This window comes from Planococcus citri, chromosome 3, assembly GCF_950023065.1.
Source record: "Planococcus citri chromosome 3, ihPlaCitr1.1, whole genome shotgun sequence".
In the NCBI taxonomy this organism is placed as follows: Eukaryota; Metazoa; Arthropoda; class Insecta; order Hemiptera; family Pseudococcidae; genus Planococcus; species Planococcus citri.
In genome coordinates this window covers 34,197,264-34,218,406 of record NC_088679.1, presented here as the reverse complement: position 1 = coordinate 34,218,406, position 21,143 = coordinate 34,197,264, and the positions used below count along the sequence as shown (strand labels likewise).

The 21,143-nt window shown below is 33.4% G+C and overlaps 1 protein-coding gene across 4 annotated transcripts in view; it reads right to left on the bottom strand.

The window, feature by feature from the left end:
• The window catches only part of LOC135842173 (putative exonuclease GOR), an 85,369-nt gene that overhangs the window by 41,821 nt on the left and 22,405 nt on the right, over positions 1–21,143 (bottom strand). For 2 of the 4 annotated variants that reach the window (XM_065359559.1, XM_065359562.1), the window contains exon 2: positions 286–324. The exons of 1 other annotated variant lie outside the window; for it this stretch is intronic. In XM_065359559.1, the coding sequence (XP_065215631.1) occupies positions 286–324 (39 nt within the window). Of the gene's footprint in view, positions 1–285; positions 325–12,657; positions 12,881–21,143 lie in introns of those variants that run through there. One more of the 4 variants, XM_065359561.1, reaches the window with a different exon arrangement.

The window sequence follows — 21,143 nt, the reverse complement described above, 5'->3', positions numbered from 1 at the left end:
TTTACACACGTTGGATAAACAATTAGACGAACAGATTGTTGGCAAAAAGCATAACGGAAGTGTTTGGGCTTGGATCGTATATATTCGTATCTCTCTACACCTTTTCGTGCGTTACTCCATCATCCTACTAGTACATACAAAGTGACGAAACACCACGGTCTCTACGAATCACTTCACAGACTCTCGCAGTCACACAGATGCAATAATTAGTCGCGCAGATACAGCTCGTGGGTATCGATACGGTCAAGGTGACTAGGTGAGAAAATAAAAAAGAGTATCTCTTACCTTTTTTGACTTTTGCATTATTCTGGAACTCGGTAAATTCTGAAAACAAAAACATTTTCGTTAGGTTTTTCGCAGCACAACGTAGAGAGAAACTGGTTTCAAAGAGGACTATATAGGTATAGCTTACGATCGCACAAATAACAAGTTAATATGCATCGAATGATACGAGAATGTTTTTCACGAATTATAAAATTTCGACGTACGAAAATACCGACTCGCGACGTATGTAGAATTAAAATTCATTATCACTATCACTAAAATATACAACGTACATATAAGGTTCGAAATCGCAAAATAACACGATCAGCGATCAACAACATACTAGGTAGAGGTAATGCAGAGAGAGGTACTTGTACACACGAGGCTCATTTGTCCATCTCTGTTTCAAAACAATAATAATACCTACTGTAGTAACATCGAATCGCGAAGAAAACAAAGCGAAAAATTCATATCGTCGGTTACAACAATCGGAATTTTTTTCACACTCGGTTATGCTCATTCAACAATGAAAACGAAATCTCGCAACACCACGTTTTTAATTGTTTCCAATTGGTTGGCTGTTTATTTTAGGTAATTTTTTTGTACGGGTGCGCGCATACGACATACATAGATATAATATTTTTCAACACGAGCCTCAGCCTGAACCTGATGCTTTATCGCGGCTTCGTAGTTCGTACTGCACGTATCTTTTTTTTTTTACTACAATAATTTACCAACTCGATCTTTACGAAACATAAACACAACGTGATAAATTAAAAACTCATCGGTAACAATAAAAATTTAACCAATTGTACCGAGCTTTATAGGTATACATAGAGACATGAACGATGGCGAATTCTTTTGTTTATAAACACCATAAATACCTTGTATTATACCCTCTTCTACTATGTATAGTTCCAAGTACCCACATACTCGTACGTATCATTTTTACTACAATATACACATAAGTGTACGATACACTTTCTACATAGGTATAAAGCTCACGTGTTCTATGTACATAGACATGCCTACATAGTATTCTCAGTTGTACATTATAATTCGCAAACAAACAAGGAAAAAACTAGTCCAAGTTTTTCCATAAGTCTTACAACAATCGACGCGTAGTTATTGTTAACATCTCACATAATATGTAATAATTAAATTCATCGATTACGCAAGCTGATTAAAAGAACCAAACGCAATCTTCAGTATTACCTACTCGAAGAGCCCAGCTCGCTTCGTCTCATCATCTCCTGTCAACCATCGTATACAACGTCATCTTTCAATAATATAATGCTCCAACTTGTATCGATGACATTTCAAAAGATCTCCAGATAGTGTTTTTTCGTCAACCCAGCAGTTGAATATTGTATATACTAACCTATAGTGTAGTAAACAACCTCGTAATTCGAATCGATCAGCAGAAAAAAAGTACCTACTACCGAATAACCGTACAATGGAAATGATTCTGATTCTTAAACCAATAACACCAATACACAGCATTCGACAGATCTAACTGTGAAATCCCGATATTTCATAAAAGATCAAACGGAACGTCGTTCAAGCGAGACATACTTAAAGAGACTTAGGTACTTTTGTACACAAATTACCCTACACAAAAATCATACAGACCTACTACACTATCAGTCAGCAGTCCTAGGAGGTAGTTCTAGATCTCGTACAATGCATTCACCTCAGAGACTGTTCTTTCAGTCAAAGTAATAAGGGAACAGACACAAAGAGTAGGGGGGCCCTGTCCCTTCATCAATTTGATTAACAATGGATACATGCTTATAGGATATCAGCGCTTGTTTCATTTTAACGAGGAAATTAATACACCGATACACTTAAATAAGTAAACGAGTACGTACAATTGTTATTATAATGTATAAGTACATACTCCTGAAGTTAATTTATTTATGTAGTATAACTGAATTACACATAGTACGCTTTAATTATATAATTTCCGTAAGAAATCCGCGCCTCGTATGTAGTTTTGAATTATTATTGTAAACAATGCCAAGAAAAATCGCTCGTTTTCACGCATTTTAAATGGCCAGCATTAAAACTCACCTAGAGGTGCGTAGGTAGGTACTCTCGTGATTCAATGTGGTTGAACGATACGTATTTTTTATTTTAATACGATTAATTTTACGACTCGAGTATTACCTTAGTTGTGGATAACTGAGAAGAAATGGTTCAAATGTTCGAATGTACAAGGGTAAATGAACAGGTAGAAATACGATTTGTTTCACTTGAACTATTCATTCATAAAATCGAACTGACTCATTTTCTAAATCACTTTGTCTGTAAAATTTTTGCAGTGAAGGGGAGCTAAAGTACTCTTCCATCTAATCTAATTAGACGATGTGGGATTTTCTTGGATTTAAATGTGATCGAATGAAAGTTATCCCGGCAGTGTTTCAAATTTTGAAGCAAAGTGATTTCGTTGTACGAGTTGAACTGTTTAGTTCGTCTCCAGAAGATGAACTGAAATCAGTAACGTTCATACCTAAACTAATTTTGGATTAACATTTCTTTTCTGGGATTTTTTCGATGATTTTTGACTGTTCGCAGTGTTCGCAATTCCTTCAATTTTGGAGGTAAGCCATCTCAAAAAATTGTAACTTGTGTTTCTTTTCAAAAGTTATGCCAGGTATCATATACTCGAAATCTTTTACGGTGATTTTGGAAAAACCATCCCAGGGTGTCCACTCATTTCTGGAAATGATTTTCCCTGACTTTTCCAGGTTTTCCAGACCAATTTTTCTATTTTTCCAGACTATTTTTCTCAATTTTCTATGCTCACCCCATACTTTAATTAAACATTGGGGGGGCGGGGTAATTTTTTTCCATAAGCTTCTCTTCGAACTGGATACTTCTTCGGATATAAAAAACAGCGTAACTTTGATTATTAACTTTTCTAATAATTAAAAATGCATCAAGTTTGGCCAATTGATAAAATACATGTATTCATATAACTTATGAAAATTTTTCTTTTCTTTTTCTGATTTTTGAAGGCTTCAAAATGTGAAATTTGTTCATTTTAAAATGAGAGGCAAATTGGCCCGAGCGAAGCGAGGGCGAGAACTTTCGAAAATTTGCATTATTCAAGATGCCTGAAAACGAGTTTTTTTTTTTGAATGCAAAGAGTGTTTATTTTTTGGTTTTTTAAAATTTTAATATTGGAATGGATGTTTTTTTGAAGGAAGTTTACTCTTGAAAAAGAAAAGAGAACAGGCTCGAGCGAAGCGAGGGCGGAAGCCTCTGAGAATTTGAGTTTCGAGAGGCATAAAAGCGAGGTTTTTTTTATGTGAGGACGAGTAGCTTTTTTTTTGGCTTTTAAAATTGTAGAATAATATTTGAATTATGTTTGGTTTTTTTAGTGAGGACGAGTAGCTTTTTTTTTGGCTTTTAAAATTTTAGAATATTTGAATTATGTTTTTTTTTTTGAAAAAAGTTGATTTTGAAAAAGAAAACAGAACATGCCCAAGCGAGGGCGAAAGCTCTTGTAAATTTGTATGTACCTACATTCGAGATGCTTAAAAACGATGTTTTTTTCGTGAGGAGTTCATTTTTTGGCATAAAAACTAGATTTTTATAATCTAGAAATTTTCATGTTGTTTTTGAAAGAGAAAAGAAAACAAGCCCGAGCGAAGCGAGGGCAAAAGCTTTTGAAAATTTGCGTTTCGAGAAGTGAAAAACAGTGTTTTCCTTTCATCACAGGTCCTTATTCAAAATTTTCAATTGATTCGTTTTTTCAAAATTCCAGGGATTTTGCGTGAAAATTACGAAATTCCCTGACTTTTCCCTGACTTTTCCAGACCGATCAAATTCCCTGACTTTTCCAGGTTTTCCAGGTTTTCCAGACCTGTGGACACCCTGCATCCCATTTAATCCTAGATCAGGAAATTTTAGAAAACTGGATTCAGAATTTGGTAACTACTTTGAGTAGGTAGAGGTACCTTGAAAACATTTTTCTCGACTACAGAATAATATTTTCAAAAAATGTATTCGAAAGGGAGGCAAAGAAACCGGTTTAAAGCTATAGATCGAAAATGCTCGCACGAATTCATTCAAATTGGTAGAACAGCGTATTAGCCCTGACGACGATTTGAACAATATTTGTCAGACAAGAGAGCTCGTGATCTTTTATCCTAGCGAATATTTTTTGAGAAAAGGGTTCTGCAAAACTGGTTTTCATTATTAGGCATTTCTTGTAGTAGAGGGTGAGTGTTCATTTCACAATGAAAAACAGCTCGGTTAATCTACATAAAATTTCCGACAAATCTACATCTAGGATTTAAAAAAAAAAATAAGCCAATGATGGAAAAAGGAAAATAATGGATAAATATAGTTAGGTACCCCTGAAATTTTCTTAGAGATGCTTGAATTTCTTTTGAATTTGCCAAGAAGTCAATTAAGTACCTACATATGTAGAATAAAAACACTATACCGTACGCAATAATCAATTTTTTGAAATTCTCGTTTGAAGTTTTTTTATCGCACAATCAATTTTTTCGAAATTTTAATTTGTTTTCTCTCATTTCTAAGCGTAAGGAATTTTTCTTGCATCGAATGAAAAATTCATAGAATTACAATCGAATTATAGGTACTTTAAATTGTATTTCAGCACCGTTTTGTGAAGATGTTTGCCTCACAATTCACCAGCAATTTTTTCTGAATCTCAAAATAAACATTATTTCAGGCATTGCGACTGAATCCCCCCCCCCCCCCATAGAACGAAAAAACTACCGAACTATCAGCTTTTTCAATCACAGTGGCGCGCCAAAAATGTCACAGAAGGAGGGGGGAGGAAGCGAAAATTTTCAACCTAGAATTCTTTGAAATTTTCAAACTCAAAATACCAATTTCTCCATTTTCCTAACAAAAACCATATTATTTTACTCAAAAAAAGTATTCGATTTTGAAAACCGATTCAAATTTAACCCAGCTTTCCCCACATGAAATTGGAACTTTGAAAACTCAAGGGATCGGGTTGGAAAAGATCAATCTGATGAAAATGCTGATCTGATGAGATCCAGGGAATGTCTGGACCTGATGTGGTCAGATCCAATCAGGTTTCCCTTATTAGATCATAACTGGATCTGTCGAGGATTTGTATGAGGAGATCTAATCCGATGTGAACTTCGATCTGACAAGATCTGGTCAGATATCAAGTCAAATTGGATCAATGGCATGTCTGGATCTGATCAGAATCAATCATTGCACGCTAGGAAGTGATAATTAACATTAAATTTTGAAAATAGTTCTCAATTGTTTTTCGAAGAGGCCAAAAAGAAAAAAAAAACCGCCCAATAAGTGAAATATTCTTTGATTTCTTCATAGAATTTCAAAGGTAATAAACTGATTACGAGTTTTCTTTTGAACAGAAGTCTTTGCTTTCTCCTTCTCTCAGCCAATCCGAATCAAATCAGACACAAATTACTCTTCAGAAGCTCAGAACGCATAGGTGGAGTGGAAGATGATACACTGAAAAAATTGCGGGAATAGTATATTACAACACAGTAGACGAAAGTGAATGATTTCTTGTCGAGTGCGAAGATTGGCGGAACGAGCCGAAGGCGAGTGGAGCCAACGCACGAAACAAGAATTCATTCACTTTTGACTACTATCTTGTAAGATATTTTTCATTATAAATGCTACGAAAAAATATAGCATTTTACTCCTGTTTACACACCGCGAAAATTTTTTCCTACTGTGATTGAAAAAATTCCTCTTTCCATCCCTAGGGATGGAAAAGAAACTCTTTTCCATCATACTGTGACGGAAAAGAATTTACATTGACTATATGTTCTAAATTCTTTTCCGTCACAGTGTGACGGAAAAGAATTCTTTTCCATCACACTGTGACGGAAAAGAATTCACATTGACTAATATATTGTAAATTCTTTTCCATCACAGTGTGACGGAAAAGAATTTCTTTTCCATCCCTAGGGATGGAAAGAGGAATTTTTTCAATCACAGTAGGAAAAAGTGTATTTTCGCAGTGTGTAAACGTGGGTAAAATGCTACATTTTCGTAGCATGTATAATGAAAAATGTCTTCTCTGTGGGTAGTGCTGAAAGAGCATTATTATTCGCTCATCAGCGACCGTCAACAAGAACATTATTATAGGCTACATTTTGAACACAAATATCTATAGAAGATTAATGTGCCTTCGAATAGCCAACATTTGAGTTTACAAAAAACTTTTCATCGATCAAACGTGTTTTTGAATTAGGTACGTTTGTAACCTTTACGAGTTTTGAACTAAAGTCTTTGTTTTCTCCTTCTCACAGCCAATCCGAATTAAATCAGACACAAATTACTCTTCAGAAGCTCAGGGCTCAGGTGGAGTGGAAGATGATACACTGAAAAAATTCAGGAAAATGTCTTCTCTGTGGGTAGTGCTGAAAGAGCATGTATTCGCTCATCAGCGACCGTCAACGGGAACATCATTATAGGCTATATTTTGAACACAAATATCTATAGAAAATTAATGTGCCTTCGAATAGCCAAAATTTGAGTTCACAAAAAACTTTTCATCGATCAAACATTTACATCATTCAAACATGTGTTTTTGTATTACTTTTGTAACCCACTCACTTGTCTCCAAATAGAAATGAGATGAAATCCTAATAAAATAAATTTCAAATACTGAAAAAATATGTATAATAAGAATAACTTATCTTATATCAAAATAGTTGCCTTTCAGGAAGGAAATCCGGCCAAAAATGACCAACACGATCGCTTAAAAACATACTAAAAATATTATTATCTGTTTACTTCATCTTTAAGAATAACGTAGGTAAAGTAAAATAGGTACTCGTAAATGTCATCTTGAAATAAGCAACTCAATTTCACATTTTACATCATACGATCTTGCATCCCGTTCACTATAGTTTGTTTACATTACATCACTATTAATTTTACATGGTCCGAAACTAACCACTCGAAGGTTGAATTTTCTCACAAAGCCAGTTTTTTTTTGTGCAAAGATTCGCGACTTTTGTAGTACTTGAAAATTTTCCATTAATTTTTCAAACCGGGGTTTTTACAAGAAATAAACAATCGCTCAACGGTCATCAACCAATCTACGAGTAGATATGTTCTTAGTCTACACCATTAAATTATTTCCACATACTACCAAAAGAGATGCTGCTCAAGGACAAAAGAAAACAAGAAGAAAGAAGCCAGACGAGAAGCGGGAATCTGGAAATTCACGACTAAAAAATTCTACCGGACCAATCGTAAAATTACCAATGCAAGTAGATACACAATCTCGCGAAGAAAAAACAACAAAAAAAAACAAATCAGTCGATTTTTCATACTTGAATTGTTTTTGTTTTCCTTTCATGCTGAATGTTCAAAAAAAAAAAAAAAAATCAATTGGTGAATAAAATCAGCCATAAGAAATACCTCTAGAAAAAAATTCTCGACAATTTTAACAAATATAAGACACGCATTACTACACACAGCTGCCAAATCCCGCAACACCTTCGACACTAATACAGACAGGGTATAGAGGTGGAGGTGCAGGTACACTTTGTGCAACACTGCACGTACATATACATAATGTAATTCAAGTACCACGCTGACGACTTCCTCGTTTGTACAGCTCTCCACACATAATGTAGCACTTACTTACTCATGCTATAAGGAATACAGTCAAAATTGTTACCAAAATCAGGTATAAGTAAATTACTCGTCGTGTGTCATTGTTGTAGTTGAAGTCAATTTCGTTATCAAATTCTCGTAATTTTTTAGGTCTTTTTTTATGGCGATTTGGTGTGCAAATTTCGTTGATGACAAATGAAAGTACGTCGTTGTAATGATGCTTACATTGTGATATATGTGTGTAGAAATACATGTAAATAGGTAGATAAAAGAAGTTCAGAAAAACAATGAAAGAGTGGAACTGAGAAGGGGACGTTATGAGACGCGATTCAAGTGTTTGTTTTATTATTCATTTTTTAAAAAGAAGGAAACTGTATAACTTTCAATTTAAGGATTTCAATTACTGATTGATAATGGTGCCCAAAAACAATTACATAAAAAAGAAGTGTACTAAAATTTGAGTTCACAAGCATATTATTTACTTCTTGAATTGTGAATAGATTTTTAGCAAATCCATTGAGGGGGGAGAGGGAAACTTGCTTCTGCTTTGATTTTCTGGAGGATCTGAGGTGAATACTAATACCTTATGACAGTTATGACCCTATGATGAATTATCGAACAGACATTGGATTTGTAAAATTCCTCGAAAAATTATCATTTCTATTTCTAATGTCTTTCCTATAAGCAAAAACAAATGAATCAAATACAAATTACTCTATTGTAGCTCAAAAGTAGCAGAGATGATAAATAGAAAAAATTTCAAAAAAAAAATGTCTTCTCTCTGGGTAGTGCTGAGAGAGCATTTATAGTCGCTCATCAGCGACCGTCAAAGGAGAACATTATTATAGGCTACATTTTGAACACAAATATCTACAAAAGATTAATGTGCCTTCGAATAGCCAAGATTCAAGTCGACAAACAATGTTTTTATCGGTCAAAAACATGCGTAAGTTGACTTTGAATTACTCGTTTTTAATACCTCATTCGTCTTTTTACAAATAAAAATGGGGTGAAATCTCAGTAAAATCAATTTCAGATGATGAAATAAATTTTTTAGACAGTCAACTCCTTCTTCGTCCTCTTCTCTCTGATACGTTTCCCGCCATTTTCCTCGCAGACCTTCAGTTTTATCCAAAAATCGATTTATTACGATGGCATATTCACTCTTAATCATTTTCTAAACAAATCAGTTTATTTTAACCACTGAATTTACAAACAAAATAATTTGAAAATAAAGTCATGTTATGTTATTTTTAAAGATCTATCAACGTCGCAAAATTTAAGATGATACGTCGTTCTGGAATCTCCTCAATATCTACATCTAGTGCGATTAAAATTATAAATGCAAAATAAATCATAAAAGACTCATACAACCCAAAAAGATCGAAGACAATGGTGAAGAATGCATCATCTATACTCGTAAAATGATCAAAATGTACCAAGATAGTCACCTATATCGAATATCCCATCCACGTGCAATGTGCATCGATACGAACAACTGAGTACGAAACAAAGTACTCGTACCGGCTGAATCGACAAATCAAACACCATAAATAATAAGCCTTCTGATGAAGAGCCGCGATTCGTGGAAAAATACAAATACTTAGATGTATAATATTAACCTCGGAACCAGATTCGAGTCAAGTTACGAGGATAATAATTATAAGCTAAATACACAGATCAATTTATATTTCACACAACCAAACGCAACGGTAGGTAAGTTAGTTACAGATCTAGGTACCTACATACAACGTACACGTAGGTATACTTACACGTCTCGGTCAATAAAATCAAAATACTCGTACTACTGCGAGACGAAGACGACTAACGACTATAATGCACTAGCACTGCAAACCCGAACTCATTTCTAGATCACACTCTGTAATACTAATAAATTCCGATATTCTAACGGTGAACATTTTCATCGCCAATTAATACACAGTGAGTAGTGAGTACGGTAGGCCGTCGCAAATGTAATCAAAACGAGTCCATATGCCGGTCACTGCAGGTCATCGTGTGTCCGTTCGAGCAGAAAACTATAGTGACCTTAAATTTTGAATTTTTGCACCGTTTACTACATAGAAACAGAAACGGAGCACGGCGCGGCGCGGCGCGGCGGCGTGTCTGCTGAGCTGCCTCATTATTGCGACATCGTATCGCGTCGTCGATTCGCTCTACGCTCAATTCCGGCCGATTCGTATAGTTCTGGAATAAGTTCTTTGCTGGAGAAAATCATTTTTTCCCCTGGTGTTTGTAATGCATTTGAATATCATCCAAAAGGGCTAGGAATAAGTCAATATTTTTAGTTAAAAGACAACTCAAATTCAAAAATGATTTTTTTGATTTTCTATTTTCCAGCTCACTATCCTTTTTCTCCATTCTTTGAATCATTAAATCCACTCTATATACTTAGCCCGTGAAAATTAATTTTCAAAACTGGATGGGTGCTTCGTAAATTTCATCTTTTAAACCAACTCACTGATATTTTCCTTCAAATTTCTCAAAAACACAGAAAAATTTCCATCTGGACAAAAGAAAATCGAAAGAATTTAAGAAAATATACGTACTCAAAAAATCACATTTCAAGCAATGAATTTCATTTGTAAATTTCTAAAAATTCAAATTCGGGAAAAGGATAAAAATTTTAGACTACCCTGAATCGATTGGTGTTGATTTTGAGCCATTCTGTAGCCCACAGAAGATTTTTGGATTTTCTGTATGAAAAAATTCTATTTAAAACAAAAAAAATTGTACGAAACTTTATAGCAGCTCTAAACCACTACAAATCCATTTGAGAGTTCAAAGGTAGAGCATCACCTCAATTTTAACGTTTTACTTCAATTTAATTCAAATAATTTTTTTTTGAAAATTTGAATTTTTCAAAATTTAGAAGTTAAAAATTGAGATTCAGCGACAGAAATTTGGCCTAGAGGTGTTTTTTCGATGCCTTTTCTATTAACTTGTGTGGTGTTGGAAGTTGATTCGGTAGACCACAATAGACGAAAAAGTGCCATAGAAGTTGATTTTGGCATTTTTCAAAGGAAAAGTGCAATTTCAAAATGTTCACCTTGCACAACTGAAAGGATGGACCCTAAAAATATAATTTTAGGGACGAGGTCGGCAAAGATACTATACATAAATAAGTGATTTTTTTTCGAAACACTTGGCATAATGGCATTTTCTTGCACTTGAAATGTGATTTTCATGGATTTTTGGCAATTTGTGAAGGAAAAAAGACTCAGTTGACCCGAGTATGGCATGAAACCAATACATTCTTCGAAATAGGTATGTTGAATTGATCAATCAAAAGTTCAACTTAAACTAGCCAAAAACAATGAAAAAATACTTGCACAACGTAAAAGTTACGTCTTGCAAGAGGTTTGTGACCCCCCCCCCCCACTCAAAGATTTCAGTACTGAAATACTTATCCAAAAATATCGATGTGACCCATCAAAATGGGTTAAAATTTCGCACCGAACTCAAAAATTACAGCTATTTTTCATTTCACCCCCCCCCCTCCTCGAAGGAGTTTTATCTCCTAAGCTGAAAACATCGATATACTGAGGATTTACATACAGTGTATGCAATCCGAATCGTTTATACATTTTTTCACCTGAGCATGTTTCCGTTTTGAAATTTTCTAATCCAATTCTCCCCCTCCACTCCCGTTCAGAGCCGTCGTTACAACATTTTGCTGGACTCGAAAATCACTACCATTTTTCATTTTGACCCCCTCCCCCCTCTATTGGAGGAAATTTGTCCATTTAGCTTAATTCGAGTAAGAAAACTTAGGTAAGTAATTCCTATCCAATAAATTACTGCATGAATTATGAAGAACGATTGACTTACTTATTATCACATCACGTTTTCTCACTCATATGGAAATAATTTGTACTCACCTAAAAAACAGGAAAAAAACAGCGGTTAGTTGATTGAAAATTATCACATTATATGTAGAATACATAATTCAAAATAAAAATTCAACATTTGGACAAATTTTCAGTATTGAACGAAGGGTTTCGAGGTTGCTAAAATCCTCATGTTGAGCAAAGTATTCAATGACGAAGAGAAAAAATGCTTTAAAATGATTAGAAGTACGTAGAAGGTATTTTTTTGCCCCACCTCCTTCTCACGATAGGTACAGGTACCTATAACCATACTTAAAAAAAAAACGGAGCTGTAATTCAAAAATAGGTACGTACGTAGATACCATTAACCAATTAAGTATCAGCAAAAGTGACACCTTCAAGTGTTCTGATAGGCAGACTCAAGCCAGATGAAAAAAATCAGATAAATAATAATTGTAATTCAGAGCTTCTATAATATACTTTGTTGTAAGAATAATAACCTGCTTTTCACCCCTCGGGCCAATTGACTCTATTGTATTTTTTTACAATCTTAATCACGATAGACTAAAGAAGTGACATTTTCGAGTATCACGATGAAAGGTGACATGTCTTTCAAAATGTTTAACTCGATATCCAGTTGTATTATATTATATCACAGGCAGAGTCTGTCGAGACAAACTGTTCCTAGGTCAATTTAACTGGCCTCCAAGCACGATACAATTCAACATACTGACCAAGAACACCTATTCAGAGATCCATAACACATATTTTTCTCAAACAATCGCCATAAGATTCAGCAAAAAAAAAAAAAACACATAAACTTGGGCCACTATTAGACCACCAGTCCAATTTGCATTCAATTCGAAACTAATTTGCCTAATACCGCTACACAGTAGCTGTTCGTAAGTGCAACGAGAGTACGTACCGTTATCTAGTATTCCGTAATTAATTTCAGTGTTAGACATCCAAACGACATGGACACTCGTCCCAATTACGTAACACTTTTTCACTGGAACTTTTTTGACCGATGCGAAGAACAAATTAGCTATTTGTTTACATTCGAGCAATTTTCAAATATATCAAACGCACTAATATAATTTGTCCCAAGTTTCAATAAATTCCGACACAACATCGCGTACTTATTCTCGTCCGAGTATAAAAAAAAAATGTACGAACTTACGTCGCGTAAATCTCTTATCATAAGATAAGATAGTAGTGATTACTACAGCAGCATCCGATAATTAAATCATTTATACATTTTCTAATTATACTGCTCGAATGATTTCTTTATGTTTCTCTCTTCCTCCGCTCTCGACACATAGGTAGGTAGGTAAGTATATCTTATTCTCAATACAAAATTTGCACAATCGATTAATTTCAATTAACATCAATCATCATCATTATATACGTAATTACTTCTACGAATAATAAAACTTTACCGATCATACATCAGACATAAAGGGGGAAAAAAGTGATAAAAATATAAGATTTTACAATACACTTCACTATAAGAATGTCCTAGGTAAGTATTCAATGCACTATACATTATAGTACATAATATTATAGTACTTAGGTAAACAGACGTAGAATTTTTTAAAATAATTTTCAAATTACTATATATCATTTGCATAATAGAGGTCGAACGAACGCGTAATTATTCCTATATATATTTAGCACCTGCCCTGAATTTTTAACGCGCACAAGTAATTTTAATTAAGGATAAATGCCTTATTATTATTTTTAATTAACCTATACGGTTTTTCTTTGCTTCCCTGCCGCCTCGCCTCACTTTCTGCGCACACATCAGCGTGTTCCCTTAACCGAGAAAATATAATATTTGTATATTTTTTCGGCCAATTGTATAATTAAACGTGTATAAGGCTTCGTGTGGTATATTGTGTATAGTACTATATGCGATATTTAATTTGTTCCTATGTCTCGTCTCTCGTACTATGTATCACACAGAGGATACACAAGACATCAGTCAGAGAGTCAGACACAACGGAGAGTATACAAGGAGTATAGTATAAAGAGCGGCGTACTAAGGCTATTAAAAGAATTGTATAATCGAAGCATTGAAAATTCTACCACTATAAATTATCTTATGGTATACTCTCGCTTATGTATGATTATTGTCTATGTTATGTTCTACTTTTATCGCATACAAGGTGACTCGTTCATTTATCGCCCCGTTAAAAAGAATACCAGTTAATTGAAGACATGGTGACGTATGAAAGATTTGTCAAAATATTGAAATGAGAAACGCCATTTCTATACAGTACATCGTATACATATAAAATGTATAGGTTGAGGTACTACCTAGTACAACGTAGAGTACCTCCACCTCACCTATGCAATATACTACGTCTATGTACATTGTACACAACACACTACCTCGAGAAAGGATTACACAGTCGTTGTCTTTTGTTCGTCATACAACATTGGGACATTGTTAAACTCACACACATGTATACATTTTAAAGTGGTGATAAGTTGGCGAAGCTCTTCAATGCTGACAGATTACCGCGCATATCTCGAAAGTACAACAAACAAGATAAAACCGGTAATTAAGATTTTCTTACATTTTCAAAAAACACCAGACAGATCGAGGCGGAACCTTGCGATGGGGCTTTCAATGCTTATAGTAGATTACCAAAATTGTGCAATTGTTTTCACAAATCCTCTTTCCTATCATATAATTTGAACGTAGAAAAACATTTTTTCGAGAAGTTGGGCTGAGGAGGGCTGATACAATGGATCTCTTCGAGGCAAAATTCGAAAAATTGATGAAATTTGAGAAATAAGTCAGCTCATTATTGAGAAGAAATTCAACCGCAATTTGACCTAGTCAAATTTTGGCAGGACGAAATTTCAGTTACTGGAAGAGACAAGAGAGTTCATAGGACAGAAATCCATTTCTATAGGCTTTCGTTTTTTCATAACATCTATGTATTTTGAAATAGTAATTTTTGGCTGGGGTAAAGCCACGAACGAGAGAGGTACTTAGGTAAGAAGATGATAAAATTTACTAAAAATCGTGAGTTTTGAAAATTTTTCCAATACTTTTAAAAATTCCCCATTTTTGAAAAATTTTTTCCAAAAAATTGAAACATTTTAATCGAAACAGATAATTTTTTATGAAAAAAATAATGTACACATCTAAAATGAATGACAATTAATGAAAACATATGCAGAAGATTCATTCTAGACATTCATTCATCCTCAGCATCAGAAATTTTCTCCTGATTAAAAAAATATTTTTTTGAATAGACGATACGTTCAAATGGAAAAGAATTTCGGCCATAAACGCGTGGGGCATATCTAATTACCCAAGCTACCTTGTAAAGCGATCAAGTGACGTCAAACAACAGGGTGCACATCGAGGTAGAGTTTTTATTGACGTCAAAATACAAAAAAAATCAACTCGTCCTCACTAGATTGAAAATTATATCATCTTCATAATATTGATTATGCTAATCAAATTTCATCAACATAATTTTTATAAAATTGTATTAAAATTTTTTAAACACGTTTCGAACAACCCAAAGTAATTATTCCATCATTTTGTTAAAATTTACAAAATTACCAGATACCGGAAACGACTAAATTGCTGTAATTTCTAACGAAAACTGGCGTCACCTAAAATGCCTCTTCATTTTCAACGAAATATTTTTAGATAAATCTTGAACGTAAAAAAAAAATTCATAGATATTTCACTCAATTCATTTAGAAAACAAATTTTCATTATTCTCAAGCGATGAGAGGCGGTGGTGGTGGTGGGGGGGGGGGGGTTATAGTACATTGAGAATGTCATTTCTAATGTTTGATCGAGTGAAATTTTGAAAAAAAATGTATACACTATAGGTACTTTCATCCTACGAGTCCTTCAAGCTTCAAAGATTCAAAGTTTTTTGACTATTTGATGACCAAATTTTCACTTTTGGACGGCTTTTCTGTGATAGTTTCACGTTTTTTGAAGTTTTTTTTCACTCTTTATGCTATGTTTTTCACAATTTTTTATTTCATTTCGATACTTGATCTATTTTTCGTAATTTTTTGCACTTTTTTTCAAAACTGAGCATTTTTGAGATAATATCTCAAAAATGCTCAAAAATGATATTTTGCTCAATTTTTTTTACAATGTTTTATAAATTTCAATCACTATTCGATTAATTTTTCGTAATTACTTTCAAATGTTGGTCAAAAGGATGACTTTTTGATGACATTGATGACCTAAAAAAAATTCACCAAAAAGTGTACCATCTTTGTTGAATTTAAATGTTCTCAAACCTTCTCTCTTCACGATTTTCAGAACTTGAAAAACAAAAAACAAATCGTAGTTTTTTCTCTTCTCTTCTCAAAAAATCAAAATGAGGAAATTAATTGAAAAAATTCATCGTTCAGTATCTCAAGTTACTTTGTACAGTAGACAGATGTCTAAAAATTCACTTCAAGACTTTTTTCCAGCAAAATTTGCATAAAAACCAACAGCAACTTTCTTCATAAATTTTCTGCTGGAAACACTCGACGTAATAATTTTTCAAAGTATACTTTATCCAAATCGAAGATAAGATAAGAGTTACGAAGCTACTCGCGTACAACGATAAAAAGAGCACATAATATCGTGAAACTTTCCATGGAAAAATCCTTTCATGTCGGTTTTTCAAAACATCGATCGCAGATTCACTCGAAAGAGAGAAGGAGAAAGGAGAGGAGACGGTAAAAATCCGCGAACACTGGTTATATGTAAAATTGTACATCAAAATCGTAGAAATGTTTTGAACCTATCTGTTTCATATCAACATGAAACGTATAATGAATTCTTAATTAGCGATTCTTCGAAAATTGCAACTAATCAGTTCGCTAGGAGTCTGTTGATCCTCGTTCTTGAGAATTTCACGCGGAGATCGCGATTATTAGACGATTTCGTATGAAAATTCGCTGTCGTAAGCTAACATATGATATCGTAAAATCCCCAATTCTGCTTAAGCTTACAATTACCTCATTGTTAATTTTTTTTAAACATAGGAATGATCCAATATTACGTACGTTGAGGTAAATAATATCAAGTGCCAATAAATAAACCAGCACTTCGAGAGTTCATCATACACAAACATGCCAAAAATTCAAAAAAACAATGACACGAGTGTACCTACGTACATGTAACTACAATGCTTTCTTAAGCTATATGTAGGTACTTTTCCATCCACCTGTATTGTACCTAACCTATACCTACATTTTCTTTCGCAAAAAAAAATTCAGAAAGTTATAAAACTCCGAAAACCATAATACTGAATCGTCGTCGTAAAATCTCTCTCATCAAACCATCGCATCGATGAAAATTTTCACAATATAAAGCGAAAAAAATCACACACCCGACACGCAAAAAATTAAGGTCGAAAGGTTTCTCTGAAGCTGATAATTCGATAATAAGTAAAAATAACAATCACGATGCGAGAAAAAAAATCGTCGAGGAATTTTTCGCCTTGTACGAGTATGTACAAGGTTTGAAAAGAATCATCTGTTTGAAAATTAATCGAATAATTAATGATAAAAAATTAAGAAATGAATACGGCAGCAGAATAGAGCGAGCTTTATCGTTAACAGGAGTAAGTATTTTTTTTAAAGGCAGGTCATTGCGGCGATGTCTGTTGTTTCAAATAAAATTTCAATTTCACTGTACGTTATTTTCTGGGAAAATTTTCGGAAATTAAAATAAATATTATGTATCGTTGTAATGTGAGAGTTTTTATTCAACAATGCCTGCGGTTGTCTGTTTACACAAATATTCGAACAAATTCACGCCTACATGTTTATTTGATGATAAACTTCAAACAATCTACCTTGCAAAATAATGAACAGAAAGAAAGTTTCCTTTTTCCTCGTTATCCGGCTATTGATTTTCTTCTCCTTTCACAAACGATTATTTTTTTCACTCAACCCTTTGAAAGGCCACCTATTTCATTAATTTTTTTGTTTTGAAAATTCTACGCGAAATGAAAAAATTGATCCAACTTTGACCAAAGTGAACGATATTCATCGATTTGAAACGAATATACTCGAACCTGTGCGAAAATATGCGAATAGTCGATATAGAGAAAATCACCAATCGACGGTTCGATAAAGTGTAGAATAATTAATGACGAGTTTGGACGAAAATAACCGAGTGTAGACGAAGACGTACGAGAATAGTCGAAAATGCCCGAGAACGCGGAAATCAGTTTCCAGTAAATTCTTCGATGAAATTTTGATAATAAACGCGCATCTTTGTGAACTGGAAATATTTTCCCACAAATTTAATCAATTTTACCACGAACTTTTATCTACAATTTTTTTTTAGATGAAGAACCCTGCCCTCCACTCCCTCCCCCAAAAATACCAATATCCATTTTTTTTCATACAAAAAAATTACCCACATAAATTAAGGCTTTTAAAATTGAAATTCCACAAGACCTGTGCTTTAGGAGTTTTTCTAATTGGTGTAAGTACGAGTAGATAATACGTATGTAGTACCTACCTACCTACTACCTACCTACTTACACTGTTACTTCCGTTACACTCTATTTTCACCATTTGCGGTACTTCATACATCATCCTGATAATTTACAAGCAGTGTATCATTTTTTTTTAACGCAGACACAATATTGTTTATCAGCTATAGGCGTTGATACGAGAATATGATTTTTTTTAGCAGAACTGGCTCATTCGAATTCGAGCTTTTTCTATGTATCAATTGTGAGCAAATCTGACCAATTTGCTGAATTTCCTGGAACGTTTGTAGATTCTACGAATTTGTAGGCAATCATATTTATTGGTAATAATTTTTAATTTTACACCGAAAAATGATGCAATAAACATTTTTTCTACGGACCGGTAAAATCAATTTGTGACAGTAAAACAGTGTAAAATACAATGGCAACGATGGAAAATTCTGATATTTTAAGCAGAAAACGAAAGTTGATGAAAAATCGTTTAATTTTCCATTATGTAAGAATACAAATTATTCCAAAACCATTCACCAGTTTTGGTGAAAAATTTAATAATTTTAGTTCGCTCGAAAAATAATCATCGTGCCAGAGTTTTATTTTCTTTTTTTTTTTCATTTTCAAAACGTTGAACAAGCAGTATTATCGATATCGACAAAGTAACAAAAATTGGGTACAACTTTACCAGGAATAATTACGTATTTATAACTCGCTACAAAAGACAAATAAAAAGAACTTGCAGACAATATATGATACCTATATCTACTTTTTCGTTTTTCGTAAATTATGAACAAACTAAGAGCTATAATTCCCTAATAAATAATTCGATAATATTTAAAACAATCGACCAACCAACGGGTGAATAACATAACGGTATACCTAATTTTCATCATTTTTTCAAAACAGTTGAAAAGTTGGAAAATACACCACTGTAATAGATATTATCGTGGAAAATTTTTTATCTTAAAAAAATTCAATGAAACGAGAATGAGATAAACTGTTTAGGTAATTCGATTAATTATTGGTTTTAAAAAAAATACATTCAATGTTTTATAAAATCTCGATAAATAAACTATTATCAGTTGATAGTTTAATAAAATATTCATCATCATATCGATCTGACATTACTACCTGTTTATTAATTAAAATGATAAGAATAATATGAGCGGAGCACACGCCATTTATATTCTACCGTGCGCCATGAAAATGCGTAAATTTTTAAAAAATTGAAAAATTGCACATTTTCCAAAAAAAGTGGAAATTTCAACCCCCTGAAAGTTCAATTTTGAAATTTTTCATTTATAACATCGAAAGAAATATATTTTCAGAAATTCGGGTTATCGATTAAAAAATTGTCAATTTCCTACTTTATCAGTACATCGAATAACAAAAATTTGCTCAGGAAGTAACGACATTAATTTTTTTTCAATTCTCATAATTTCTTCTGAACAACTCTAATTTTGGGGGTGAAAACAGCTTTCAAATGATATCATCACAATTTCATATCGTCAACTATTTTTGTAAGAATACTCCAGATATCCTCACATTATAAGATTCATTCTATCACACGAGATCTCAGCTTCACATCTTTTTGAGTTCATACAACAGGTTATCCATCTCAATCTCTACCCAACTCTCAACTTACATATTTTTTTCTTTCAAATAAACACCAAAATTTGCAATTTGATGAAACCAGATTCTAACCTTGTAAACTCTTCTAGTCGAATTGAATAATTTCAATTCTCTCAACCATGCTTTCATGTAACTCGAAAATTCAACTAACATCAAATAAACCAACCATACATATGATGGTCTCTATACCGGTAGTTCATTCTCACATTGTTATTATTTCAACGTAGCTATCATAGCGGTTTCCAGGTGTACTTTGTTAATAGCCATCACTCATGTTTAATTCATTTCAAGAAACAGATAACGTTGGCAACGTCGAATAAGAAAAAAAACATCGGTCGTTAACAGATTTTCAAATGTTACGATTAGTAATGACCTTTAATAAATCATTGCACTTTGTTTACGCCGTTTCCCTATCCCAACTTGAAACTGAAGTACATAAGAAAACCTGGTTTACTCGATTTAAGAAAAAAAAAAACCTAATAGGTAGGTATGTATAATATTCTAGCGATGAGTACACAAATAATTTCAATTCGCACATTTTTTCTCTTTGGTTTTACTGTGGAATATCTTATACACACACATATGAGTACTAGTGTAGGTACTCTTCAAGTACATCATCTGTGTTATCCTCTAATAAAAAAGTACATACGAATACGCACACATATCCGAGTAACTATACTTATCAACTACTACACCGCGAAGAAGACGTCGTTTATAAATGAGTCGTAAATTAGGAAGAATAAATGTATTTAAAAGTTATTGAAGTATTAGCTTCTTTCTTATCAGTACGTACGTACAAGGTTAATTAAAGACTTACGAAAATAGTACTTGCTAATTCCAATTCGCCATTACGTAAAGAAGAATCGAGGCAAAGCGAAAATTTCAAACGCATTTGAAAGAATATACTACCTACCGTCCTACCTACCTACATAATACCTACCAACTTCTTAATCGAAAAACCTTTCAAGTTGCAGGCGAGTCGTTCAGTCTAATAATAAAACATCTATAGTGTAATTTCGAAGATTAAAAATGCTGGAAACAATTACATATCGAACACTTCAATACCACAATTCACCTTCAAATCGTCTCATTAAATAAACTACACAACGAGAACATACTACAATAAGTTACTGAAAAATGATTATATAAAAATTACAATGACATAACGATGGCGATTAAAAAAATAAACGCCACCATGTGTAGTATATTCTCCGTTTATTTTTATGGTATTATTATGTAAAACGGAATCGCCACAATTTTCCAACTTTTTACTGACCGAAGTAAACGTGATGGT